The sequence below is a fragment of the Microcaecilia unicolor genome, chromosome 6 (assembly GCF_901765095.1).
Source record: "Microcaecilia unicolor chromosome 6, aMicUni1.1, whole genome shotgun sequence".
Taxonomy (NCBI): Eukaryota; Metazoa; Chordata; class Amphibia; order Gymnophiona; family Siphonopidae; genus Microcaecilia; species Microcaecilia unicolor.
Genome location: NC_044036.1, coordinates 162,215,872 through 162,238,092, shown reverse-complemented (window position 1 = coordinate 162,238,092; position 22,221 = coordinate 162,215,872). Strand labels below are relative to the sequence as shown.

The following is a 22,221-nucleotide window of genomic DNA, read 5'->3' as shown; positions in this document are numbered from 1 at the left end:
CCACTACTTGCCCTGGTTCTGGTAGCTTGGAATGTTGGAGCTATTTAGGTTTCTGTCAGGTACTCATGACCGTTCACAGTCGCTGCCTTGACTTTCTCTCCTCTCAAGCCATCCTAGATCCACTTCAATCCGGCTTTCGCCCTCTACACTCGACAGAGACAGCACTCTCTAAAGTCTGCAACGACCTGCTCCTCGCCAAATCCAGAGGCCACTATTCCATCCTCATTCTCCTCGATCTATCCGCTGCGTTTGACACTGTCAATCATGATCTACTTCTTGCCACATTGTCTTCTTTTGAGTTCCAGGGCTCTGTCCTCTCCTGGTTCTCCTCCTCTCTCTCCCACCGCACATTCAGGGTGCACTCTCATGGATCTTCCTCCACTCCCATCCCACTATCTGTTGGAGTTCCCCAGGGATCTGTCCTTGGACCCCTTCTCTTCTCAATCTACACCTCCTCCCTAGGCTCACTGATCTCATCTCATGGTTTTCAGTATCATCTTTATGCTGATGACACCCAGCTATATCTCTCCACACCAGACATCACCGCGGAGACCCAGGCCAAGGTATCGGCCTGCTTATCCGGCATTGCTGCCTGGATGTCCAACCGCCACCTGAAGCTGAACATGTCCAAAACCGAGATCCTCGTCTTTCCACCTAAACCCACCTCTCCTCTTCCTCCACTCTCCATCTCAGTTGATAACACCCTCATCCTCCCCGTCCCATCTGCCCGCAACCTCAGAGTCATCTTCAACTCCTCCCTCTCCTTCTCTGCGCATATCCAACAGACTGCCAAGACCTGTTGCTTCTTCCTCTTCAACATCAGCAAAATTCACCCTTTCCTATCTGAGCACACCACACAAACTCTCGTTCTCGCTCTCATTACCTCTCGCCTTGACTACTGCAACTTACTCCTCACCAGCCTCCCACTTAGCCATCTATCCCCCCTTCAATCCGTTCAGAATGCTGCCGCACGTCTAATATTCCGCCAGAACCGATATACTCACATCACCCCTCTCCTCAAGTCACTTCACTGGCTTCCGATCAGATACCGCATACAATTCAAGATTCTCCTCCTTACCTACAAATGCACCCGGTCTGCGGCTCCTCACTACCTCTCCTCCCTCATCTCCCCCTATGTTCCCATCCGTAACCTCCGCTCACAGGACAAATCCCTCCTCTCAGTTCCCTTCTCCACCACTGCCAACTCCAGGCTCCGCTCATTCTGCCTTGCCTCACCCTTTGCCTGGAACAATCTTCCTCAACCCCTACGCCAAGCCCCCTCCCTACCCATTTTCAAATCTCTGCTTAAAACTCACCTCTTCAATGCTGCTTTCGGCACCTAACCTTTTGTGAATTATAGTATTCCCTATCAGACGGACTCTATACTTGTTTTTAGATTGTACACCTGTCTTTTAGATTGTAAGCTCCTTGAGCAGGGACTGTCCTTCTATATTAAATTGTACAGCGCTGCGTAACCCTGGTAGCGCTTTAGAAATGTCAAGTAATAGTAGTAGTAGTATTGGCCACTGCTGGAAGCAGGATACTGGGATGCATTGACCATTGGTCTGACCCAGTATGGCTGTTCTTATGTTATTTTAGGAAGGGAGGTGCCCCACCTCCCTTCCCCAAGATAGTACAGTTCCTGTCTAGGAGTTTCAGTCTATCAACTGCCTCCGCAACTTCACTGTGTACTGGAAGCTACCACAGAAGGGCAGGATGCTAAAATCCTATCATGAGCTCTGGGCCATTATCAACCTTCCTAGGAAGGAGGGAGTAGGCTGCATCACAATGTTCAAGGAAGACAAAATCCTAAACTCACCACAGACAATGTTAAAATTAACAATGTGGTCTGATCAACAGGTTTCTATACAATCCTTACTATATAGGCAAGCTAACTATGCAAATTTACTCTCATCATTACACATGTATTCAATCTAAGTAAATCTGCTTGCTCGAAATGTGAGCAAGTAGTTTTAGAACAACTATTTGCATAGCAAAGGATTACTTGACTAAATTAAGTCAGCACTGGACACTGCACTAACCAGCTAAATTTTAATTAAAGTCCACTCCTGGAACATCCCCCTTTTCACTCAGCTAAGCGGCTCACAGTGCGGTAATGCCAACAAAGCCAATTCACTTTGAATGGGCTCCATCGTCATTCTGCATGGAAACCTCTAGCATGGCTTGATAAGAGAAGCCCTAAATTATTTAATGGATAGATTAGCTCTGGTAAATTATTTAAATATCCATTTCATAGCATACAGAATATTCTGACATCAAATGCATCCCTAATCAGTGCCAACAAAAATAGACACTCCTTTAAAACCCTACTCAGCCTACAAGCAGCACACCCTGGAAATTGTAGGCCAACCTATTTGTTCAGACAAGCTTTATCTCATTCAGCTCTCCCTAATCTCTTTAACTGTGACCTTCCCTTGTTATCTGGTTTGACTACAGGTATTTGAGAAAGGAAAAAGTATTTTTGGATTGTTTTTAGTTGTATGTATATGTATGTGTGCATATGAAATTAACCCTTTTGAAACAATGAAAAACTGAGAAATTTGGTGAATCCTAAGTAATCATTTGCTTTTTTTGTCACTCCTTTTGCCACCCAAAATTGATGCTGACAGGCGCCATTTATTAAGATACGCTAACGTTTTTAGCATATGCTAGAAACACCCATATATTCCTATGGGCATCTCTAGCATTTAGCGTGCGCTAAGAACGTTAGCTTGCCTCTAGCACGGCTTGGTAAACAGAGCCCGTACATAGCTAAGTAACTGTAACAACAAAGTATCCTAAGATACAGATATAAAATCCAAATTTATACATCTATATCTAACAACGATTTTAGGGTAATTTAAACTGAAAAAAATATTGATAAACTTCATATATTAAGGGCCCTTTTATTAAAGTTTTAGCATGTGCACTAATGGAATTACAAATCTGCGATTAGCACCAACATGTGCATACCGCAGCAAAAAAAAAAAAAAAAAAGACGCTAATCGTGGGGTGCGCTGAGGCGTCCCACGGTAACTTCGAGATGTGCGTGCCACCCATGTGCTAAGAAATAGAAATAGGTCTGGAGGTAGAGAGTAGGTGTATTCTGTGCTAATCAGTCATTGTGTGGGCATTGCTGCATGCTAACCAATTAGAGCAAGATTAGTACGCCAGTCCCTAACACCTACAAAACAGGTAGTGGCAGGGGCTCATGTGCTAATGGAAAAATTAGTGTGTGGCCCCTAATACTAAAAATTGGAAGAAGAAAAAAAAAATTGGTCATTTTACTCCAGTGGAAAAAGTGGCCTTAGCACACAGGAATGACTCGAGAATGACTCACATAACAGCATACTAAGGCCACTTTTTACCACTGTTTGATAAAAGGGCCCCTAAATGCTATGGAGCCCATTTTGTACCCATGGGCTTCTTAGCATTTTGCACGTGCAAAGCTTTAGTAAAAAGGCCCCTAAGAAATTTAAGGTGATCTGCAACAATGACAACATTCTGTCTTACAGCTTCATTTTTCTTGGCTTGTAGCTACTGCGAATTTTATAACAGGATGCCAATGTGAGAAATCCAAAAGAGCACACATGTTATAAAATAAGCTTCAATAGTGCACAAATTCAGATGCACAAATTTGAACCTGGTCTTAAACAGGTGTTAAAATTTGTATATTTATTCTGTGTATGCATCTTGTGGATGCTGGACTATGGAAATGCATTATATACAAGGTTGTCCACTAAGCTTATGAGAAAATTGTGTATAATTCAGAATATGGCAGCTAGGTTCATTTATCATAAATCTAAGTTTGATCATGTGACCCCTTTACTGGAAGAGCAGTATTGGCTGACGGTTGATGCTCGAATTAGATTTAAAATCTATTGTTTAGTTTTTAAAACACTGGCTAGCGCGGTTTCTGACAATTTTCCTTTATTGATCAATGTTTTGGGCACCCAGTCTATGACTCGTAGTAAGGAACGTCTGTTGTTATCTTTTCCATCTAGTAGAGGAATACGGTTTAAGAAGATTTATGCTGGATCATACTGCTATTTTGCGGCTACGCAATGGAATGCTTTGCCATTGAGTATTCGTCAAAGACCGTCTTATAGTGTATTTAGAAAGAATTTGAAGACCTGGCTTTTTTGAAGCACTTTTAGCCTGTGCAAGGTGGGGGGGCATGCGTGGGGGGATCCGGGGGGTGGGGATCTTAAAAACGGTGGCACTCAACCCCTAGCAGTAGTACCAAGGTACTATCACTAGGAGTCAAACTGTGAAATAAGGTCTGGATTCTGATTGTTCACCTGAAACAGACATAAATGAGGAAAAGGATCATTCAAATCCAAGAGATAAAGTATGATTCACAACATTGGAGTGAAAGAGTCGCTTAGTGGCTAGAGCAGAAAGCTAAGAACTATAAAAGGCAGGATTGAAATCCTACTGACAATCCTCAGCCTCTGTTACTTCAGGTACAAATTTAGGGGCCTTTCACTAAGCTGCATGAGGTGCTAACGCAGGTCTAATGCAGTAAAAATGGCCTAAACACAGGACATGTTAGAAACAATCTGCATTAGTTTTGCCATCTGTGCACGCTAAGCGCACGGTATTTTTTTGCATTGTTTTGGGAGGAGGCGTGTCAGGGGCAGAGAATGGGCGTGGATGTGCTAACCAGCTAGCACCTTAGCATTACCACTGTGCTAACTGGTTAGCACATCCCTAACATGGGAGCTCTTAGTGCCTAAATAGGACAAGGTAAGTGCTCCTACATTTTTTTTTTTAATTTCAAACTGGCCCCTTTTGGATAACGGCACCATTCCTTCATAGTTATCTGTGGTATGTCTCCTAGATTTAGAACCTTCCATAGCCCAGCCATTCTAATGACTTTACTAGGCCAAGAACTATAAATTGGGATTCCTCCAGAACATGAATAAATATTTTAAAAAAAATAAAGAACTATCACCAACTGTTGGCAATGAAAATTCAGTAGATGTATTATTAAATACTTCACTGTTCATTTTCAAGTTCATGGGATTCCAAAATGTTCAATAGCTCCTTGTTTCTTATAAAAGAACTTCCTGCAATTAGTTCCAGAATTCTTCTGTTAATATACTAAAGACTCTTACATAGAATCTCTTCTTTTGCTACATTTCTAGATGTTAAAGAAGCTACCTCAGAATGACTCACACTTTCAAAAAATATTTTTAAATGTGCATGCACATAAAGACTCCCTAAAAGTGGAGTCTTAATCCCGCATCCTCTGAAACCCGTTATGTGATTTAATTAAGAAGCTTTTTTCTTTCATTAACAAACGTCAGGACCCTGTTTACTAAGGCGCACTAACATTTTTAGCATATGGGCGCACTAACATTTTTAGCATATGCTAAAAATTAGTGTGTACCAACATTATATATTCTTTTGGGTGTCTCTAGTGTTACCGCGTTCTAATGTTTAGTGCGCGCTAAAAACGTTAGAACACCTACAGCACAGCTTAGTAAACAGGGCCCTTAAAGGGAAATATTAAAGGGGAAATAAATCAGTTAAATTAATTCTCTCTCTAACTAGTAAAATGTAGAACCATTCAGTATGGAATAGTTGTTCATCATACTACAAACGATAAGTAATTTCTAGCATTTTAATATTACCCTGAAGATATTTGTAAAATCATACTGGAAAAGAAAACCTACAACAGCGCTTCCCAAACTGTGGATCAGACCCCAAATAGTATCACAAAACCTGCATTTCAGGTCATGACCTGGGCAGATACCTCATAGGACATCAATGCCTTGACCTGCGTGGGAGCTCCATGCTTTCCGTGGCTGCACAATTTGGGACATGGCCATAGAAGACTGGTGAGCAGTGAGCTACAGCATAGGGTACAGCATATAAATAAAATAGGGTACATTCCAACAACAGTAATAATATGAAACAACAACAACTAAAACAAACAAATGATCTTAACAATGATGCTTAATAAATACTGAGCAAATAATTCAAATGAAGCTTTGCTCTCCTTTTTAGGGCGTCCTCCGTCAGTATGTGTAAGCCCATAGCTGTCCCATAGGATGGGGGGGGGGGGGGCGAAGATGAAGCCCAGAACAGTAAAACTACTGAAGATGTATCTCTTTGAGAAAATCTACAGCAAGGATAAAAACACATGAAGTCCATACCCCCTAACAGATACGCATCAACACACTCTCTTCTGAATTCTCTTCCCCCGTATCCTCAACTCTCTTAAAACTCAACCCACAGATAAAATTGTTAGACCTTTATGTTCCCTTAATACTGTTTTATCGCCCCTCAACTCCCCATTGTTTTATTCCACTGTTCTATTCCCAAATGAAATCCGTAGATTTGGCCCTGGACCCTCTGCTGACGACCATCTCGACCCCCCTCCTCCCGCCGCAAACCCGCCGTCACCTACCTTTGCTGGCGGGGGACCCCAACCCCCGCCAGCCGAGGTCCTCTTCTTCCGGCACAAGGCTTCGTTCTGTTTCTGACGTCCTGCACATTGTACGTGCAGGACGTCAGACTCACAGAAACAGAACGAAGCCCTGCAGATCAGCCAGCAACGCTGAAAACAGCTTATTGCATCTGATCTTTCATGAGTATAGGCTTATAATTGCCTATTCGTGGATTCGTTTGTAAAATCTCTATCTTTGTACTGTTTTCAATAAAAAAACGTTGAAACATATTTACGATTCAGCATTTTCCACCTGCTCCTTTGTATTTGCAGCTCACTTAGAAGTAGGACTGATGAACATTCATTCATATCTAGGGATTGTCCCCTGTTTTAAATCCTCTCAATTCTCCAACATATGTATTTTATTCATTGCAATGACAGTCCTGGGCCAGGGGTTGAAGTGCCATGCACAGAGCTCATTACAAACCCTGTAATGAGCCCTGAATCTGCTCACCAGGTGTCAGGTTTAAGCAAGGTCCATGAGTTCTTGCTGCCCCCAAAGGCTGCAAAGCACTATCTCTGCAGCATCCCAGAAGATCCAGAGCATGGATCAACTCAGGGATCAAACAGGGAACCTTCAAAATGGCAAAACACCGCACTTACTAGGCGGTAGTGTTCTATTGTGGATTAAAAACTGGTTAAAAGATAGAAAACAGAGAGTAGGGTTAAAGGGTCAGTATTCTCAATGGAGAAGGGTAGTTAGTGGGGTTCCCTAGGGGTCTGTGCTGGGACCGCTGCTTTTTAACATATTTATAAATGACCTAGAGATGGGAGTAACTAGTGAGGTAATTAAATTTGCTGATGACACTAAGTTATTCAAAGTCATTAAATTGCGGGAGGACCTTACAAGACTGGGAGACTTGGCATCTAAATGGCAGATGACGTTTAATGTGAGCAAGTGCAAAGTGATGCATGTGGAAAACAGGAACCCGAATTACAGCTACGTCATGCAAGGTTCCACGTTAGGAGTCACAGACCAAGAAAGAGATCTAGGTGTCATCGTTGATGATACATTGAAAACTTCTGCTCAGTGTGCTGCTGTGGCTAAGAAAGCAAATAGAATGTTAGGTATTATTAGGAAAGGAATGGAAAACAAAAATGAGGATGTTATAATGCCTTTGTATCACTCCATGGTGCAACCGCACCTCAAATATTGTGTTCAATTCTGGTCACCGCATCTCAAAAAAGATATAGTGGAATTAGAAAAGGTACAGAGAAGGGCAACGAAAATGATAAAGGGGATGGGACGACTTCCCTATGAGGAAAGGCTAAAGTGGCTAGGGCTCTTCAGCTTGAAGAAAAGGCGACTGAGAGGAGATATGATAGAGGTCTATAAAATAATGAGTGGAGTTGAACAGGTAGATGTGAAGCGTCTGTTTACGCTTTCCAAAAATACTAGCCTAGGGGGCATGCGATGAAGCTACAATGTAGTAAATTTAAAACGAATCGGAGAAAATATTTCTTCACTCAACGTGTAATTAAACTCTGGAATTCGTTGCCAGAGAATGTGGTAAAGGCAAGTTAGCTTAGCAGAGTTTTAAAAAGGTTTGGACTGCTTCCTAAAGAAAAAGTCCATAGACCATTATTAAATGGACTTGGGGAAAATCCACTATTTCTGGGATAAGCAGTATAGAACATGCTGCACTTTTTTGAGATCTTGCCAGGTGTTTGTCACCTGGATTGGCCACGGTTGGAAACAGGATGCTGGGCTTGATGGACCTTTGGTCTTTCCCAGTATGGCAATACTTATGTACCTGAACTGGCCCATGATAATACCGTTTTATTTATTTTAAAAAAATGTATAGCCCATACTATCTACACTCTACATAGTATGTGCTATACATTTTTATAAATTTTATTGACTTGTACTTTCATTCATTCAAGTGGATTAACACAGCAACCGCAGTATGGGCATGTATACTAAAGCACGCTAGCAAATGGGCTTTGCGTGTGCCAACGTGGGCCTTTCCCCATTTCTAGCGCACTTAGAAAATCCAGTGTTTTCCATTATTTCTTCTTCAGATTGTGCACTAATGTTTGCATTACAGCGTGGAACCTGAGAAAATACTGATAGAGGAGCACTTACCACCCTCCTATTTAGGAAGCGCTAAGGGCTCCTGCATTATAGACATGCTAACCAGTTAGCGTGCGGTATTCAGAATGCACTAGTTGGATAGCGTGTCCACACCCATTCTTATGTCGACACACCCCCTCCGGAAAATAAATACAACCAAATAAATACCGCACACTACAGGTTACTTTGTGCAAAACACTTTCACATGATTTTGCAGTAAGCGCTTTAACGTGCACTAAGGGCTCAACACCCTTAGCAGGTCTGCCCCTAATCTCTCATGGGCATAGTGAGAGAGATTGGGGGGGGGGGGGAATTTTTTGGATTGACAGGTGGAGATAAAGGAGGAGTTAATCAGACATGAAGACATGTGATTGAATACTGGGAACCATGCAAAGTTAAACAAACCACATGATATGATTTGATCTGGTCAGTAGTTTTGGTTTTCAGATTAAAATAAGATTATGAGCAATGCACTGTAATTTACAACTTTGTGGCCGATATAATAACAGTGCTAAAATTGAACAGGCAATGGCTATGGATATTATCAAGAAGGTTAAAAGTTATACAGTGGTGTACTGGGGGGAGAGGTTTAAGAAACAAGCTATAAAATTCTTGCCTGCTTCTGGTTGAAATTTTGTTTTGTGATCTATTAAGAACAAGTTGGGGTTTTTTTAATCTGTTCACCTAAAAGGTGGCAAAAATCTATTTCTCCTTAACCTGAGACATGGGAACCAACATTTCCCAACGATTAGAGCAGCAAATTCAACACAAATTAACCCACTCTGGACACAATGTTGGTGGCTGCTCAATACTGGGGGTGCTCAGAACCCACTGGCATCCACAGCGCTAGCTCCTATGACTTGAGAAGTATTTCAACTTCTTTAGCACATAAATTGTCATCCACAACATCCCCTCCTTCATCATAAGCAATGGATGAGTGATTAAGCCAAGCATGCCCTGTTTAACATAGGAAAAAGCAGAAGACGTGAGGTCCAACAAAATGAGGTCCAAGAAGTGAAGGCAAATATACATTTATTTAAAAAGTTAAATTTGATAAAAGACTGGACACGGCCGTATTTCAGCAATAATATGTGCATCAGAAGTCTTGTCAATATCTCTCTCACTTCATCGCAGACCAATCTTCTACTACTACCTAGAGGCTAAGTGCTTTGAAAACATGCCTCCTAGTGTACTCCCCAGGACTTTTTGAATGGGTCTGCCTGTACCATGCTTAACAGAGGCACAGTAAGGAAGGTTGGTTTGGGTTTTTTTCTTTGTTTACCAAACTTTCTATAAAATACAATAAAAACAGTCAAAATAAACCCTATAGCATTAATAAAACAGCTCACCACACTATATAACAAAATAAGTATGGTTTTAGAAGGGCTCTGAAATGTTAAAGCGATGACATATGTGATATGTTTCAGTTCTTGGGGTTGGCTTCAATCATGACATACAAGTCAAACATATATAAATGTTTTAATATTCAAAATTGACACTAGAATTAAATAAGAAGAGGCATTGCTAAATCAGGAGCAGTTAATCTGCTTTGCTACTATGGTAAAATTCACCTGATTTAGCGGTGCCCCTTTTTACCTATGAGAAGAGAATAGTTTACATAATAATAACTTACAGGCACTATCATCCTTTAATAGCAAATGCTGAAATTAAACTGAGAAGAACAAACACAGAAGGAACACATATACCTGTCACAATACCCCTTCCCCGTTCAGCAGCACTGTGAATAACTACATTTGTAAACATGCAAAGTCTGATCCAATATAGATCCATATTGCGGTAAAATCCATCTTTTATAAATCGGTCCGAAAGGCCTATCAGGAGCCCCTGCAGAACTTCAATGGGAAGTCACTGCAAAATGGGACAACATCCTCTTGCAGCTCAGACTTCTTGAGCCAAATCTTTTACTCATCCTGCTATCCACGTTATACAGAATAAAGCCAAAGTAAACTCATAAGAAACACAGTAAAGCGATCGGACCAAGGGGAAAAGCTACTCACCCGCCGCCCGGCTCAGCGCACGGGGGCTACTCCCGGTCCTCCTGCTCATCATCCTTCTCTAGTCTCGCCTCAACCTCCCGTTCCAGCCGGGAAACCCAAAAAAGGAAGAGGGAACCGCTCGCCCCGTGCTTTCCGGCCGCATTTCCCCGGCCGCTGACAGAGGGTAGCGGTAACAGCCACAACCTAGCGCGAGAAAAGCCACCAAAAAACGGGGTTCGCGCGCTAGGCGGGAGCACGGGGTGGCTGAAGGGAAAGTGGGCGTAGCGCGCGCCCGGTTGGTCTCGAGCCTGTCCTGAGCTGGCCGGAACTCCCCGCGGGGTGGGGGTGGGGGAAAGCACAGCCCACAAGCTGCTGCTGCTACATTAAACAGTGCTTTCAGCTGTCTGATATTCTTCTCAGAACCTTTTTTTTTTTTTTTTTTTAAAGACTGTGGAAATTCAGAACTCTAATTCCAGTCATGCAATGGGGCACAAACCCTGCCTCGGACAACCTAGCGGGATGGCACGGGCTGAGATGAGGTGAGAAGTCTGGAGGTAAGTAACATAGTAGATGACGGCAGAAAAAGACCTGCATGGTCCATCCAGTCTGCCCAACAAGATAAACTCATATGTGCTACTTTTTGTGTATACCTTGATTTGTACCTGTCCTCTTCAGGGCACAGACCGTGTAAGTCTGCCCAGCACTATCGCCTCCCAACCACCAGCCCCACCTCCCACCACCACGCTCTGGCACAGACCGTATAAGTCTGCCCAGCAGGTTTTCATAGTCTCAGGCATGAGAGCCAACTTTTCAGAATGATTGGGGGTGCTAAGCCCAGTGGGAATAACCCCTCCCTGGACATATCCAAGGAATTTTCTCAATATTGGGGTGCACAAGCACCCACAGAGCTGGCTCCTAGGGTCTCATGTCATTCAGTTTTCAAAGGGTTATACCCCACCAATGTTGGTGGGGTATAATCACGTGAAGCCTATTCTAATTAGGTTTCTTTTTCTCATATTCATATCTCTGTGTTGCTTTAGCAAGTTTATACTTGCTTATTGTTGCAAATTATGATAAAAATAAAGTTACAAATATCAATTTTCAAAAGGGTTTAATTGCCTAACTTTTAGATTTAGAAAACTATCATCACCTTTAAAAACAGACAAAGGCTGAACAGCCAAATTTAGATCTTAAGAAGAAGCATGACTACAGGGGTAGAGTTAGGTCAGGGGGAAAGTACTTAACTCCTTTAGCATTAAGCACCTACCCAGGGGGCCCTTATATTAATGTGTGTTACCACATGGTAACAGACACATTAAGGCATTTTGCAGTAGTTTTCCAATTTCTGCACATTTAAACTGCATACTGCTGAATTTTTTAGAACATATTGTTCAGGGGATGTGGCCTGGGAGGAGAGCATGCAGTAGCCACTTACTTACTGCACACTAATAGGAAGATGATCGAAAGCCCTGCGCTGTTCCAAATAGCGCTCTAAAAATAGCACGGCTTTACAGCCCCCTATGATCAGAGATAATGCCATGCAAATTTAAGCACACTATTCACTCTGATCATAGGGTAAAAGTGCAGGAGGATTGTGCCTGAGTATGCATTCGGGCACAATTCTCCTGCACTTGTTTGACAGGTCTAGGCTGTCAAAAGCCCAGATCTGTCAAACACAGGTGCTGGAGGTCCATGGGACCACCAGACCCCAAAGTACCCCCACCTTGAGTCAAGCAACACAGGGGGCTAGAACTCCAGCCCCCCCAACCCCCCCCCCCCCACCAGACACAAGTCTGGTGGGGCTGAAGATCCAGGGGGGTCTCCAGTCCTCTTAGCCCCCCCTGGAATCCCCTCCCAGTGGGCTGCAAGTCGATCCCCACCCCTGGTGGTCTTGGCGGCCCTTCCCCACACCCTACTCTTGGTGGAGGAGGGAGGTGGCCTCTTCCATCGGTGATGCCTGGCCCTGCCCAGTGCATCCCTTGTATGGTGTGGAGCCCCGCCCAGCACATCCCAGGATGCATTGGGCAGTCATTTTCGAGGCGGTACAGATGGAAGAGGAGAGATTAATAATGTCTTTGATACATTTAATTAGGTCAGGACTAACTGTGGTTCAAAGGTGGAAACATTTGGTTTTCATCATCACCAGGCTACAGGGACAGACTGACAGTGATCTGGGCCCTTGGGCAATAAAGGCCGTGGGCCCCTATCCACCTCTCAAAGTGATTAAATAAGATGGAAGCTAGGGGAGTGCTGTGAGCCCTCGGGCACTTCCCTATTGTTCCAATAGTCAGTCTGCCCCTGCCAGGCTATACAGATGAAACAGATTCTGTATGGATGTCCTGGTTGATAAGCCTGTAACTTCTTAGTGGCTACAGATAATCATCTCTAGATTCGTTGGAGATCTTGCTTGAGTAAAGGCATTATACGTTATAGTGCAACTTTGGGGGTTGTGCTGAAATCTGGAGATTAGTAGTTATCCCTCAGCATTTTAATGGTGATTGCAGAGGGTGCCCATTCAAATTGGATATCCCAACTTTTATCCCCATCACTATTGCCATTAATTGGTCATGTTGGTGGTATAATAAAATCCTTCCTGATTCCTTTTACATCAGCTTTAGAAAAGGTGCTGCCAGGATTTTGAGCCTTCAACCCCTGACACCGATCATCAGTGGAGGGGGTTCCATGTAGAAATAGATGCAGAGAACAAAAGAACTGTATCCAGAATTTCATCCCTCCCTGTGGTCAATGAGGCATTCAGTACCCTCTGAACAACTATGCATAGTTCAACTCATCAGATAATTGATTAATGTTAACCATGACTGGATGACTTCTTGGGACTTTCCAGAAGCACTGTGCTACATTACAAAAATAATAATTAGCCCACTGCAAACAAACTGCCCTCATAGTGAGGAACAACAGTTATAAAGGCCCACAGTCTTGGAAAATTATCTTGCTAGACCTACAGGGATCCTTACCTAAGGATCCTATTTGCTAATAATGGTGGTTAATTCACAACCTACCACATAGGAATTGGCTGAAATTTTTTTTTTGGTACAAAAATTCTGAAAATTTGTGATAATTTTCCAAGTACCTATTACCACTAGTGACCTTCATTTACTGCAGTCCTTTGCAGTTTGGGTAGTGGAGGTTTAGGTGTATTCGAGATGATCTGGTTAAGTTTCTGATTGGTAAGTCTATGAGGTCTGTCGTGTATCCTGGGACTTGGCCGTAGATGATTTTGTGGACCAGGGTGCAGATTTTGAAGGTAATCCGTTCTTTGATTGGAAGCCAGTGCAGTTTTTCTCGGAGGGGTTTGGCACTTTCGAAACGTGATTTTCCAAATATCAGTCTTGCTGCCGTGTTTTGAGCGGTTTGAAGTTTCTTTGTGAGTTGTTCTTTGCATCCCACGTAGATTCCATTGCAATAGTCTATATGGCTTAGTACCATTAATTGTATTAGGGTGCAAAATATTTCCCTCGGGAAAAAAGGTTTTACACGTTTGAGTTTCCACATTGAGAGGAACATTTTCTTTGTTGTGGAGTTCACTTGGCTCTCGAGTGTGAGGTTACGGTCAGTTGTAACACCGAGTATTTTCAGACTGTCTGAGATAGGAAGGGTGTGTTCTGGGGTGATTAAGGTTAAGGGTTTGTACGTGTTGTATTGAGATGAGAGGATGAGGCAGTGTGTTTTTTCAGTGTTTAGTTTCAATTGAAAAGAGTTTGCTCATGAGTTCATGGTGTTCAAGCCGAGTTTGATTTCGTTGGTGATTTCTGTTAGGTCATGTCAGAAGGGGATGTAGATTGTGACATCATCTGCGTAGCTGAACGGGTTGAGGCATTGCTTTGATAAGGACTTGGCCAATGGGATCATCATTATGTTGGAGAGTATTGGTGAAAGTGGTGATCCTTGAGGTACTCCACAGTCTGCTTTCCAAGGTGGTGATATGTTTAAGTTTGATTTCACTTGGTATGTTCTGGTGGTTAGAAAGCCCTTGATCCAACTAAGTATATTTCCACCAATCCCGAAGTAGTCTAGGAGCCTTAGTGGTATATTGTGGTTTACCATGTCGAATGCGCTCGACATATGAAATTGGAGGAGGAGTATGCTTTTACCTGTGGCTAGTTCCTGCTTGAATTTTGCCAGGAGATTGATTAGCACAGTTTCAGTACTATGGAGGGGATGAAATCCCGATTGTGATTCATGTAGTATTGAGAACTTGTCCATGTAGTCAGTAATCTGTTTGGTCACCATGCTCTCCATCAGTTTGACTGCTAGTGGGATAGATGCAACTGGGCAGTAGTTGGCGAGTTCACTTGTTTTTTTTCTTGGTATCTTTAGGGATTGGGGTGAGTAGGATGTTGCCATGTTCCTCAGGGAAAAAGACCATATAGGAGCATGTAGTTTAGGTGAGTTGTGAGGTCTGTTATGAAGCGGTCAGGGCGGATTTTAGTAGGTAACTGGGGCAAGTATCCAATTTGCAGTGGGTGTTTATCTCCCTGTTTAAGCCTCTGATGAGACTTCATTTGGAGTACTGTATACAGTTCAGGATAATACACCTTCCAAAAGGATATAAATAAACTGGATGCAGTCCAGAGGGCGGTTACTAAAATGGTCAGTGATCTTCATCATAAAGCATATATGGACAGACTTAAAGATCTCGATATGCATACTTAGGAAGAAAGGCAGGAGAAGGGAGATATGATATAAATGCATAAAAGGCGAGCCTCTTTCAATTGAAAGGAAGATCTGGAATGAAGTGTCTTAGGGTGAAAGTGAAAGGAGATAGCAGGAAGATCTGGAATGAGGTGTCTTGGGTTAAAAGGAGATAGCTAAGGAAATATTTCTTTATAGAAAGGGCGGCGGATATGTGGAATGGTCTCCTAGTGGAGGTGGTGTATGAAATAACTTGATCTGAATTCAAGAAAGGATCTCTACTGCATTAATCCTTAGGCTACTCCACTTCATTTTATAAAATGTGTAAGTGGACATGTAGAGTATGCACATACATACATTTATACCTTCAGGTATAAGAACTCTGAAGCAGGTGTAAATGTCTGTGTTAGCATTTTGTGTGCTATTGGGGCAGGATCTGGATGCCTTTATAAAATAACTTCAAATAGGTGTCTTTTTGGACTTCTACCGTAGGTGGTGTGTTTTACAATCAGGCCCGTAATTCTCAGCACTAGATCAGCAATTTCACCATTAGACTGTAGAGGTGTGGTAGCCGTGTTAGTCCACTCTTAAAGGTTATCAATAGAAATCTAGACTATCAATGAAATGAAATGCTTTGATGTACCCATGCATACCTCCTACCCACCCCCACCTTGCTAGACTGTCATTGAAATGCTTTGAAGCTTCACTTATATATACTATGAACTAACACATTTGCTTATTTCCGATCTGACGAAGAAGGGCAACCTTCAAAAGCTAATCAAGAAATGTATTAAGTTATGTCCAATAAAAAAGGTATCATCTTATTTTCTTTTCCATGTTTTATTTTGTTTGAATTTTGTTGGAATTTGAAGCAGCCACCTGCCATTTTATTACTGAATTGGCTCTTGTGCCAAGTAACTAAATTTCCGAAGTACTAGTTTTGAAAAAATTCAGTTTAAGATTGTAAAGGAAAGTTGATAGTCATCAGAATTAACAGTGAACTAAGGGGCCATTTTACCCAAAGGTGTTAAGCCCTAACATGGGCTTAGTGTGTGGAAAAAAACAGGTTTAGTGTGTGTTAACATTTCAAAAACCTTTTCAGAGGAGGTGTGTTATGGCCGTAGAATGGGTATGGAAGGGTCAACCAGCTAGTGCATTCATGTTAGCGTGCGGTAACTGGCTAATACTGAGTTATCTAGGAGGCAGTAAATGGTCCCATGTTAAATTTTTATTTTATTTTTTTTTGCAAGTCCTACGCTCTAATGGAAAAATTAGTGTAGAACCTGCAAAGAGAAAAAAAATAGCCCTATTTTAGGAACACACTAGAAATGGGCGTAGCTCATGAGAAAATCCCGTGTTAGCCTATTTCTTAGTGCACAAACTTACTATACCACCTTTTCTGAATAAAACAGGTCAAAGCAGTGTACTTTATCAATAAAAAGATATAAAATAAGAGAGAAAGAAGCAGAACTCCATTGTATTGACAGGATAGGAAACTATCAACCAAGACCATTCACAAAACTCATATTAAAAACACAAATCAAAATTGGACAAATCAAAAGTTCATCTAGTATAATGGCCCTAAGTCATTTTAGTGTGTATTTGTTCCCTGTGATGAATGTCTATTATTTCATTTTTACAAGATTAGTAGCATGGCAAATTTTCAGTCCGAGAAACACTACAGCTCAGTTGTATTAAAATATCATCAAGAGATTTATGACTAGATAGGTCTATGAAATCATCTAGTACAACAACATGGCTTCATATCCACAGACAATAAATTCCAACTGGTTGCAATTAAATATACAGAACTGCCCTTTTATGGTGCACAGTCTGGTATGTTTGTGCTTTCAGTTTTGTTCATGGAGTATCTCACTTTCCTCTCTGGCTCCCCTGAGGATGCTGAATAATTCTGATGTAGATATAGCTGCTCTTTTCAAAGCACATTGACTTACTTAGGTTACTACATAACTTCGTAAGTCTATGTGCTTTGAAAATAAGCCTCATACTGTAAATCTCCTTTAATATTTTTAGCTGAAATTTGTGTTCTTTCTCAGCACCTTGGGAGGTGGAATGTATGATTTTATGTGGGAGGAAGGGGATTCTTGCTAGGGGTTGTATAGTTCATGTTTATTTGAAGTTGGCCCTTGTCTCTTCTCATTCCTCTTACAATATGCTAGTATTGTAAAGTAAAACTCATAGAAATCTGCCTCCTTCATATAAACAAAAGCACACAGTATTGTAAACACAGGAGAACTGGAAAGGAATGGATAAGATTTATATATTTGTAGCAGCTACAGTATTATAAAAAGTAACATTTCTATAGAACTATCTATGCTGCCCTAGAAGGGTAAGAACCCAAAAGATTTTGTTTGCATGTGGCTTTAAAAAACTACTTCATTTTTTTAAAGCTTTGAGAGTCTCAGTTGAATACTCCAGTAGCTCTTTCCCTGCTCTTGCAGCCACTCCCATGAGAAGATCACCACTGCAGTTGCACAGTTTCTTCCCACAGGGTCACAGTTCATTCAAAACACCAAGAAAAAGAAAATTCCGCAAAAAAACTGCCTTATCTTCAGCAGCTATTTATTCATGCAGTATTCAGTTCCATTATTTCACCACTAGGGTGTCCCCTTTCACCCTTCACCCTATCTCACTTCGTGCCACTTCCTTAGGAGTCTTTTAATGGAGACACTAAAAATCCAATGTCTTTCTCTTATTGCTTTTGTTCAAAACCCAAACATTAAAAATACAGGGTTCAGCAAAAATACAGCCTTGGCTTTCTAGGTTTTTATTTTGTTTTTGTTTTTGTCAAGGCCGTGCAGCCCTCCTCCCTACCAGTGTTTTAAATCATACTGGACCCATCCGCAGCTGCTGTTGACCCTTTCAAAACTGAAACCTTTCAGCCCGGTTTTCTTTACAACAATCAAAATAGCAAGATAATGTTCACAAACGTAACTTCATGGTTTTAGTGGGATTGAGGTAGCCTGCCCCTTCGGTCTCTGTGCAGTTTGTCTTCCACTTTTGTCTCTGCTGAGCTTTCATCTGGTTTCAAAGGTGTCAACTCACAGTGCATGGGCTCAAGATCCCCCCCCCCCCCTTCCTATTTCTGCCCCTCTATTGGGCTGGGGCCCTTATCTCCCTGTTGCTCAGCTCAACATACTTTTAGCTGGCTGGGCATGGCCACACTCCACTCTCTTCAGCGAGGAGGCCTCCAATATGGTTTTCCCCCCTAGGGGAACTAGCATAGGTCCTTAGGATGCCCTCTGGCTACCAAGATGAGTATCCCCCCCCCCCCAAATCTACCTTCTTCTTCGCAGGGCTTTTTTTGAGGGGGTACTGAGTACCGGCACCTTTTATTTATTTATTACATTTGTACCCTGCACTTTCCCACATATAGCAGGTTCAGTGCAGGTTACATAGTGAAAAAAAGCATTACAAAAGACATGTAAGAAGAATATTATAACCTGTGATAAACATAATGGCAACAGTGCCCAAGAGTATATGAATTGGAATAGGTAATCAAGGAGAGGATAGGATCGGTAAAAGAGAAGGAAATAGGGAGGGATAAGGTATAAAAGGATGGAGAAGAGAAGATAGGGGATTGAGTATAAAGGGATTTGAAAATAAGGTCAGAGGTGCAATTGGTGTCAAAGTCATCATCATCTTTTGAGCAAGAGTAGTGTAGGTGAGCTGGCAGAATTAAGTTGGTTCATTAGGGTAAATTTGCTTGAAAAAATGGGACTTCAGCATTTTCCTGAGTGGTAAATAATTGTTAATTGCTCGGATGGGTCTTGGTAGGACATTCCAAAGTTGACTACCCAAAAAGGAGAAACTGGATGCATAGTAGGTTTTGTATTTGATACCCTTGCAATTGGGAAGGTGTAAATTGAGGTACGTTCGTGATGATTGCCTGCTAAAATTGACCCATGGTCCCCAAGTTTTAATGAAAGAGCTCAGGCTCTACACACCAATTCTGCCTTGTCATAGATTCTGTGACTGGTTGCAGGGGGCCTGGTTATTGTGGGGTGGGTCCCTCAGTGATCACCCCATCCCTGAAAGGTGATCTGGCGTTTGAGTACCGGCACCTCTTTTGCTAGAAAAAATGCTCTGCTTCTTGGTGACTTATTCCTAAGAGCCATTCCACCGGATCACTGCCCTCTATAGGAAGCCTTTGGAAGGGCAGGCTCCTCATCCATGAAGGCAGCACCACATAAAGGATCTTCTGGTCTCCCTTATGGTCCTTGGAAATGCCTAACTCTCACCCTACTCGTTTGGTGTTGATTTCCAGATCTGTGGGGAAAACATCTATAGTCCTGTTAGGATTATCTTTGCCAGGACAATGGAAGCATATGCACTGCTGGAGCGACAGATGGGGATCCCCAATGCACCTTCCACAAGGTTGTATTGCTGTGCACTCTTCTTATTGTGAATTACAGTATGCATTTCCACAAAGTGGATGCAGACTCCTGAAGGAAGCATCAACAATGTCCTGGGACCTTTTGAAAATATCACTATTAACTTGTTTCTGTACCATACATACTTTTTCTTGACACTGAATGAAAAAGCAGTCGGAACCACAGCTCATGGGTTCATTCCTTCTGTCTACATAATAGATTGGTAATTCCTACATATTTCTTACTGGTTGGTAAATTACAAATACAATCATTTTTGCCTGCAGGAGTGAAGGAGTAGCCTAATGGTTAGAGCAGTGGGCTGAGAACCAGGGAAGCCCAGCTGAAAATCCACTGCAACTCCTTGTGATCTTAAGCAAATCACTTAACTCACCATTGTAAAGGCCAAACAAATTTCAGTTTTGGTTACAGTCCTGAAACTGGCCCCCATTTTTTTTTGGTCCAGTTTTATTTTAAGTTGAAAGGCTATGGCCATTGTTTCAGCCAAAATTGACTGTTTTCTGTGGAAGCAAAAAATTTATGTTTTGTCCTGTTTGTCGCCCTCTCCCCTCCAAACAGGAGTTGCCTCTCCTCCCTGCCCACCTGTAGGTGTCCCCCTTGGGCTTTCTTGAACTCGTTGGTGGTCCAGGGGTGTAGTCAGGGCAGTGTGATCCCCACTTGCTGCTGCCCATGGTGACTGTGCTCTCAAAATGTCTGCCATGACCTCTAGTGGCAATCTCATGAAACTGCCGCAAGAGGTCATGGCAGCCATTTTGAGAGTAGAGCTGATATGGACAAGAGTGACTGACTTCCTGCCCTGAATATAAAACTAGACCACCAGGGATTGTAAGGTAGTCTGGGGGAGGGGGGGATAATCTTTGTGTGTGTGTACAATATCATGTTCATTGTTGATTTATGTTGATTTAATATTGAATTGATAATGAATTTGACTGTTGGGCAGACAGGATGGCTGGATCATCAGTTACTGTATTACTATGTGATTACAAGTAATGCAGTTATGATCTTGCATATGATCAGTTTATATGGTATATAGAGTGCTCTAGACGTTTAGCAGGAATTCCAGTCTGTAAATTTGGGATGATAGCAAGGTCCATGTGTGCAGAGCCTATTTTGCTTGGAGTTAAAATATAGGTTTTTTTAATTGTCTACATTTTTATATATATTCTGGCATGGATACTGTCAGGTAATTCTAAAGAATTTCCAGGCTCCGTTGGGTATGATGAAGATGCAGTGTTTTAATGAAACTTGTGACATTCTGAAGCGATATTTCCCACCCCTAGCGCACCGTCATATCTGGTGCTACAAAAATGTATTCATTTTTTAGCGCCAGAGTGTACCTGCGGTAATCGGGCAGTGCCCCACAGAGCCTGGTTACCGCCCATTGAGGTGGCGGTAAAGGCCCCCCTCCTAAACGGCTGTGCAGCAAGTGTTTTACTTGCCGCATGGCCATTTTCTACAGGAGAGACTTCCTTTTTACCTGCTCTGGTAAAAGGGGACCTCGGTGCGTGTGAAAAACAGACGGCAATGCCAGCGCAGGCCCCATTTTGCTGCAGCTTGATAAAAGGGGACCTTAGATTGTGGGCCCTCTGGGGACAGGAAAATACCTACTGTACCTGAATTAACGCAACTTGAGCTAAAGCTGAAAAGGCATGAGTCCTTATCCAAAATCACTTCCCCTCTTCTAAATCAGTTTCCTCAAGTCATTACATAAGTACATAAGTATTGCCATACTGGGACAGACCAAAGGTCCATCAAGCCCAGCATCCTGTTTGCAACAGTGGCCAATCCAGGTCACAAATACCTGGCAAGATCCCAAAAAAGTACTAAACATTTTATACTGCTTATCCCAGAAATAGTGGAATTTCCCCAAGTCCATTTAATAATGGTCTATGGACTTTTCCTTTAGGAAGCCGTCCAAACCTTTTTAAAACTCTGCTAAGCTAATATATGTTTAACATCAGTATTGATTCTGTTTTTTTTTTAAATCCACTCATTAGGGGTAATTGACTCCTCTGCTGGTTTTTGCTCTCTTGGATGTGATGCAGCAAAGGGCCACATAAGGGCACAGGGTTCAGTTCTACAAAGTTCCTAAGCAGCAGAAATAGCCAAATATCTGGGAAATGTTCAGTCGAAGACATTTTTATTTCATCCTGCAAAAATGATATACGAGTTGGCTTTATGGGATTTTGGCTCATTCTCATGGAGATTTAGCCCTGTGTTTGAATTTTTTTTTTTTTTTTTTTTGCAGTCTTCTGAATTTTACAGAATAGAGAGTTCAGTAAAAAGTAGTCTCTGCTGTCCCAGGCTGTTCTTGGCTGTAGACAGTCTGTCAATTCAAATACAGAAGTGCTACTGAAGGACTAATCCTAGACCTTGTAGTGGGAGGGGAGTACAGTACAAAGCATCTCTCTTAAACTGGTGCCTGCATGGTAGCCAAAAAAAACAGCACTAAAGCTGATTCCATGGTAATCTTTATGCCAAAGGCAGTTAAATGGCAGTATTCAATTTACCTACAGGAAGCACTAGTGTATACACATGACAGCTTCCTGATGAAAACCAAAGTATGAAGCAAAAGTTCACAGAGGAGCAAATACAAAAATATAAATAATGCACACAACACCATGAGAA

The 22,221-nt window shown here is 42.1% G+C and overlaps 1 protein-coding gene across 1 annotated transcript in view; it reads right to left on the bottom strand.

Annotated features, from left to right (window-relative positions):
• Window positions 1–10,759, bottom strand: part of FGD3 (FYVE, RhoGEF and PH domain containing 3) — a 279,110-nt gene extending 268,351 nt beyond the window's left edge. The window contains exon 1 of the mRNA XM_030206131.1: window positions 10,550–10,759. Coding sequence (XP_030061991.1) covers window positions 10,550–10,601 — 52 coding nt within the window. The 5' untranslated portion in view covers window positions 10,602–10,759. The remainder of the gene's footprint in view (window positions 1–10,549) is intronic.
• Between the last annotated feature and the right edge of the window lie 11,462 nt (window positions 10,760–22,221).